We start from the raw sequence: 7,691 nt of genomic DNA on the forward strand, positions 1-7,691 counted from the left end.
AGCAGTCTTTTAGGTGAATAACACAATAACATTGCAGAATACATTAAATTAAAATAATGCGCAATCCATAAGCCTTAGTGGGTTGGACTTTGTAATGATGTTTCACCCTTTCTTACCCCCAATGTGCATTTTCATGTGGAGCTATTATACATCCTAAATAAAGATCTTTTCAGATTTCTCCACTTTTATAGAATACCCCGTGAATGTGTGGGTGGAGGAGAATGCATGTGGGTGATATATTTGTGGATTATAATAGGGGCAGTGACTGCTGGGGCCCATATCTCTGACCCAATGCACCTTGGGAACCTGCTGCCTTGGACATTGCTGATGTTCGCAGTTTTTAACCTGCTGCAGTTTTCAAAGGAGGACAGGCCAGAGTACTGCACTTCAAAATACAATATAATGTGGGAGCTGCTATGAAGAAGACCAGAGCCCTCCTCTACTGGACGCCGTAGCACAAATGAATCTGTGTCTGATGTGGATTGGGAACTAACATTAGCCCAGGGACAATTTCTGAAAGTGGCCTTGTGTGGGCAGGGTGAAATAAAGAGTAAGCAGGGCCACATTAGTAGGCGGGATTAGTAATCTTTAGCCGTAGCTACAGCATTGGTAAGCCAGGGCAACGCCTTAGATGGCAATACCCGAATGGGTATTGTGGTGGTACAAGTACAGCTTAATCTTTCCGCCAAATGACATGCATACTAGGGGAGAAAGAAAGGAGACTGTCTCTACCCACAATTTTGTGTCTCAAACACACATGGGGAGGCAAAGACAGATGGGAAAACATTAGTACACATATAAAATTTGAGACGGAAATGGTGGAGGCAGAGATGTGCACACACGCAATGGTGGGGGCAGAAATACGCAATGGTGGGGGCAAAGATGCGCACACACGCATTGGTGGGGGCAGAGATGCACACTCAAAATAAGGAGGGGACAGGTGTGCACACACAAAGGGGGGAGGCAGAGGCACACACAGACACACAATGGAAGAGACAGAAGCTCACATAGGGAAATAGAGAGAAAAGTACACATACAAAAATCCAGGTGCAGGGAAAATAAAGTCCAAGGGGGTGTCTAGCATCACTAGTTGGAGCCTATAGTACTGTGAGCAGCATGCCACCAGAGAGAGTTTGTGCTTGGGTGACACGTTTGAAATATTCTAATGAAAAGATTACTTATGTCTTGTGCTGCGTTCAGACCATCTGGCAGGTCCTTGATGTCTTTGATGTTAATGACACTATCAGAAGTAGGAAAAACATAACTTTTAAAGTTTAGCACTGAGATAAATTTGGCTTTAGTATATATAGTATTTATGTCCGGGTCAGCATTTTCAAATGTGGAGCTCTGGGTGATATCCATTTCCTATCCCATTGGTGGATGGTGTGGCTATTGCCATAATAGTGTGGCTGGACTTAGAGGGGCTTATTTCAGTGAACTGGATTACAGTTATTTTGGCTGGAAATTTAGATCAGAACCCTATGAGATAGAATCTCTCAAAAGCCGACCATGATGAATTCTCGTTTGAGCTACATTTTATTTGATTATATGACATATCATTATTATTATTATCATTATCATTTATTTATATAGCGCCACTAATTCCGCAGTGCTGTACAGAAAACTCACTCACATCAGTCCCTACCCCATTGGGGCTTACATTCTAAATTCCCTAACACACAGACACACAGACAGACACACAGACACACAGGCTAGGGTCAATTTGTTAGCAGCCAATTAACCTACCAGTATGTTTTTGGAGTATATCATATTATATATAATGTGATTATATTACATGTATATATATTTTTACGTGACGGCTAGTTTTGGTTGTCCGCCTTCATTTTCAGTCTTTAACTCCCTGGAGTAGTGCCGGTAAACAATTAAAAGCAATCCTGTTATTTATTTTCACTTGTAGTTGTGTTAGGCTGGGTACACACTAGAGTGTTTTCAGCCGACTATCGGGCAAATCAAACAATAAACGTCCATTTAAAACCGGCAATCTCAGTGTGACCATTTTAAGTGATAAGAATCCCACAGCCGGCTTGTTCTCCAGTCGCAATTAACATCAGCTGTGTTTAGGGTAAGTGTGTATTTCTTCTATGTCGGTCTCGCAGTAATCTGCTTTTTTTTATCGGTTTAACTTCTGTCTGCTATATTTCAACTGGAAAAATGTACCCCACCCACTGTGACAATCCGTCACTGCATGTCCACAGTTTCCAGCCTGAATCTTTGTAGCATTTAATTCCCCCTCTTCTCCCCTTCTCCCATTTGTCACCGAGATACATACAAGAGATAGAGATAGGACCAATAGTGATGTAATGTTTTCAAAATGTATTTATAAAACCTTAAAATCAAACTCAAATTCAGAAGAGAGTAAGTAAATATGTTTGTGTGTATCTTTCTCCCAATAACTTCAGTTCAGTAAGCCCTTGCAGCTTCAATCTGATTCGGTGGTTCATGCACGCTCACCTCGCTTACTTGGCTGTCAGATGGTAGAGGGTTTCTGTGACTTATAAGTTAGCAGGGAATTGGTAATGGCTCTACGCGTTTCATCATGAATTACTTCATCAGAGGATGCTGTTCTTTGTATGTGGTCTGGTTAAATACTTCCTTTAGCCAATCAGATGTTTCTTATACTGTGGTATATGATTTCTGAATTTCATCGGCAGCTTTTTCTTACGGTGTATTAAAACCATACATCGCCTCGAATTTAATCTTAACGCAGCTAGTGTATGATGTACATATAATATAATAATAAACAGCAGTATCACAAGTGACCTTGCTATGAAATAAATAGATAAAATACTGTGTTGATGCTTCCTGTCTTAACGTCTCCCAATTCTTATGTGTGCACAAGTATTCTATTTTGATGATTGAGTATCATTTTATAGTTATCAAAACCTCGCTCCTATCTCTTTCCCTAGCGTGGAACCCAGAACCTTTTTTAGTAAACAAATTCACATCACCATAATATAGCTGTTAACAAATGAACACAATATAGTAAGGTGCATTACAGTGTTATAGTAGTGGGTTCATTATATATATAAATATATATATATATATAGAGAGGGAGTTCTAGCTATTCCAATATACCCTCCTTTCATTATCATTGCTTGTTACCTTACTTTACTTACATAAGCAGTAGATTCACCTATTTAATAGATAGTATTATATATGCTTATGCTAATTGTTTAACCCAGGCCTCTTGTTCTCTCCCATCTCTGATTAAACACTCAACCTGGCAATATTTAATAAAAACTTGTCTAACTTATAGAACATAAATATGCACGCCATACAATAACATATGTTAACCAATGTATAGGAGCAACAAATGACAATAAACTGTAAGACATGATACAATGTCGGGATAAATTGGCCGATGTGATGTCATTTTGTTTAGGTTTTTTAGAAGAACTAATGTCTTTGTTCTTTAAGTTTTCTAGAAAAATGTTTATTGGTAACTAGGGCAATTTTCAGCAAACCATGTCTCAAATATTTCAGGTTAAAATCAGTCTCCTCGGGAATATTGGAAAACTCTACAACATGCTCAGTTGTAAGCATGATAAAAATTTAACTCCGTGCTGAGGCTCTTCAGTCCCATAATACTTTAAGACAATCAAAATACCTTTATATGTTATATCAATGTGTATCTTGTGCTTGTCTGTGTCCCCAGTGGGCAGGGATACTACTTTGTCACTGGAATGCTCACAACAGCACAAAGCATTTCATTATATACATGTGTATCTGTCACACCTATTTGTGTTTTGAAACATCTCTCTATATGAAATTAAAGTTCATACATCCAACTTGTTTTTCTTCCAGGTCCATCTCTTCTGGTATACAACAATGAGATGTTTACTGAGCGTGACTGGGAAGGAATCCAGAAACCTGGAAATAGCATTAAGCGAAAAGACCCCGACACTGTTGGAAGATTTGGATTGGGGTTTAACTCTGTATATCACATTACAGGTTAGTCTGATAACAATTTCATTGATAACATTATCATCATCTTATATGACCTCTAAAATACATAGAAAGAAATGTTTAGATCGCTGTGGGTGGGCGTTCAGTGAGCCAAACTGAATCAGGTGTCAAGTAAATGGATTTTGGAGGCTGCTAAATATAGGAATTTAATTGAAAACAAATGTCTTACTGCCTTACAGTCTAGTAAATTCTAAAAAAAATTGTATTGATTAAAGTACCAACATTAAATTATTAGCATTCCCATTTAATAAATAGACATATGCCCTCTCGCCAACCCCGACATTAAATTAATGACCGTCACAATTTAATAAACAGACTGATTTCTCCCCCAACCAGCCCCAACATTAAATGAATAGCATCCCCATTTCATTAACAGACCTATTTCATCCCTCATCAACCCCAACATTAAGTTAATACTTTCCAATTTAATAAAGAGTCATATGCCCCCTCACGAGCCCTGACATTAAATTAATAACTGTCAGGGATAAGCCCCTCTAGCTACTCCCTGATTTAATATATTATCATATATTTCAACAGTCATACAATTTATCACCTCATTTTGGCAGGAAACTATTCCTGGACCCCTTTATCTGTCACAAACCGCCCTCTGCGCACTTGTGACTTGGAAGTTTACTGTAAGGGATTTCCAGTCCAAATCTCACACTCACACTTTCCCGAAGGTTACAGATTTGCTGAAGCGCCCCAAACAGCGCTGACACAACTACACACACTTTGGTCCTGCCAGCACCTATTGAATACGGGCAATAGGACCCCAATATACTGTCCTACACTGACATGCAATGAGCACTTCTTTTTACGCACAGTTAGCAAGGCACCAGCAATCAAAGGGTTAACTCTTAACCCCTCAAGGCTCTATGACCCAAATGTACATGCAGGCACACACTAGGCTTAGTATACAAATGCATTCACAATTCACACCTCGGCAATGAAAGGTTTTGGCATGGTCAAGCAATCGTATCTCTTCTACACAGGCAATGGATTTGTTCACAGCAATAAGAACAGAACTATTACATTGTTAGATTTAATATACAAAAGGTACAACGCTTACAGATACAAAAAAAAACAATTAGATAAAGATTTGAAATACAAATAAAAAATTGCAATCAGTTGTAAAAACAAATGGGATGAAAGTACAAACCATCACTTACGTATAATAATCTGTATGCTTGGGGGTAGGCACAAAAGATGGACAGACCTTCAATTAGATCCCCAAGAAACTGACAATTTGCTCCTTCCCAACAGGTTTTTTAAGCAAAATAAAATGGGACAGTCTTCACAGGGGCAGTTAATGCTAATAGGGGGCAGGGATGTCCCCTGGGTGTCACTATAATTTGCTCATGAATATTCCCAAAGTTTTGACCTTTGGGTAATTGTTTACAGATAGATCCCAGAGACATAACTTCCCCTTCAGTAAACCGGTCATAATCTCCCGCACATTTAAATACTAAACATGATGGAATTATGACAGTGACATACCTTTCCCAAAGATATGTGATTATAGCTGTTCCCGGATACTGCCAGTACAGGTCATTCACAACCCTGGTGTGATATCTGCTCCTCAGTATGGAGTTGCACCCAAATTTCCCAATATGAACTATGAAGGCATTTTCCTTTTAAGCTCCTATTGCTATATACCTGTATAGGCCTTAAATGCTGCCTTTGTCTGCAAGAATGTCAAGCTGTGACTGGCCCCACAAAGTCTATTCAGATGTCCAAAAACTAACTTGTGTCAGGATATAGCTCACATCAGGCGCCTTTGAAGCTGCTACAGGTGACACTGCTATCTACACTGGGATGTGCAGAGCCTTCAAATACACACACAACAGACTTTCTGACTTCACATTTTACACTTTAGTAGCTCAATTTATTAATGGATTCAATTGATATACCCGATTTACACAGCAGTTATGATTTAGGCCTTATTCCCCACAATTATGTGATGGGTTAACCCAGTGGTTCCCAAACTTTCTCAGCTCGAGGCACCATTAGGGTCACCATAATTTTTCCAAGGCACCCCTAAGCAAAAATAATTTTTAAGTAGTTGGGTCAAAATGACGTAAGATGTATTTAGACCCCTTCACCATCACATTGTGCCCCTTTATCATATCACTCTGTATCCCCTTCGCCATCTCACACCCTGTGTCCCCCTCTTCGCCATCTCACGCCCTGTGTCCCCCTCTTCGCCATCTCACGCCCTGTGTCCCCCTCTTCGCCATCTCACGCCCTGTGTCCCCCTCTTCGCCATCTCACGCCCTGTGTCCCCCTCTTCGCCATCTCACGCCCTGTGTCCCCCTCTTCGCCATCTCACGCCCTGTGTCCCCCTCTTCGCCATCTCACGCCCTGTGTCCCCCTCTTCGCCATCTCACGCCCTGTGTCCCCCTCTTCGCCATCTCACGCCCTGTGTCCCCCTCTTCGCCATCTCACGCCCTGTGTCCCCCTCTTCGCCATCTCACGCCCTGTGTCCCCCTCTTCGCCATCTCACGCCCTGTGTCCCCCTCTTCGCCATCTCACGCCCTGTGTCCCCCTCTTCGCCATCTCACGCCCTGTGTCCCCCTCTTCGCCATCTCACGCCCTGTGTCCCCCTCTTCGCCATCTCACGCCCTGTGTCCCCCTCTTCGCCATCTCACGCCTGTGTCCCCCTCTTCGCCATCTCACGCCCTGTGTCCCCCTCTTCGCCATCTCACGCCCTGTGTCCCCCTCTTCGCCATCTCACGCCCTGTGTCCCCCTCTTCGCCATCTCACGCCCTGTGTCCCCCTCTTCGCCATCTCACGCCCTGTGTCCCCCTCTTCGCCATCTCACGCCCTGTGTCCCCTCTTCGCCATCTCACGCCCTGTGTCCCCCTCTTCGCCATCTCACGCCCTGTGTCCCCCTCTTCGCCATCTCACGCCCTGTGTCCCCCTCTTCGCCATCTCACGCCCTGTGTCCCCCTCTTCGCCATCTCACGCCCTGTGTCCCCCTCTTCGCCATCTCACGCCCTGTGTCCCCCTCTTCGCCATCTCACGCCCTGTGTCCCCCTCTTCGCCATCTCACGCCCTGTGTCCCCTCTTCGCCATCTCACGCCCTGTGTCCCCCTCTTCGCCATCTCACGCCCTGTGTCCCCCTCTTCGCCATCTCACGCCCTGTGTCCCCCTCTTCGCCATCTCACGCCCTGTGTCCCCCTCTTCGCCATCTCACGCCCTGTGTCCCCCTCTTCGCCATCTCACGCCCTGTGTCCCCCTCTTCGCCATCTCACGCCCTGTGTCCCCCTCTTCGCCATCTCTCGCCCTGTGTCCCCCTCTTCGCCATCTCACGCCCTGTGTCCCCCTCTTCGCCATCTCTCGCCCTGTGTCCCCCTCTTCGCCATCTCTCGCCTGTGTCCCCCTCTTCGCCATCTCTCGCCCTGTGTCCCCCTCTTCGCCATCTCTCGCCCTGTGTCCCCCTCTTCGCCATCTCTCGCCCCTGTGTCCCCCTCTTCGCCATCTCTCGCCCTGTGTCCCCCTCTTCGCCATCTCTCGCCCTGTGTCCCCCTCTTCGCCATCTCTCGCCCTGTGTCCCCCTCTTCGCCATCTCTCGCCCTGTGTCCCCCTCTTCGCCATCTCTCGCCCTGTGTCCCCCCTTCGCCATCTCTCGCCCTGTGTCCCCCTCTTCGCCATCTCTCGCCCTGTGTCCCCCTCTTCGCCATCTCTCGCCCTGTGTCCCCTCC

At 44.4% G+C, this 7,691-nt stretch overlaps 1 protein-coding gene across 1 annotated transcript in view; it reads left to right on the plus strand.

Moving 5' to 3' along the window:
• LOC142106908 (sacsin-like) overlaps positions 1 to 7,691 on the plus strand; it is a 53,754-nt gene that overhangs the window by 20,530 nt on the left and 25,533 nt on the right. The window contains exon 5 of the mRNA XM_075189960.1: positions 3,826 to 3,972. Within this exon, the coding sequence (XP_075046061.1) occupies positions 3,826 to 3,972 (147 nt within the window). The remainder of the gene's footprint in view (positions 1 to 3,825; positions 3,973 to 7,691) is intronic.

The sequence above is a fragment of the Mixophyes fleayi genome, chromosome 11 (genome assembly GCF_038048845.1).
Source record: "Mixophyes fleayi isolate aMixFle1 chromosome 11, aMixFle1.hap1, whole genome shotgun sequence".
Lineage (NCBI taxonomy): Eukaryota > Metazoa > Chordata > Amphibia > Anura > Limnodynastidae > Mixophyes > Mixophyes fleayi.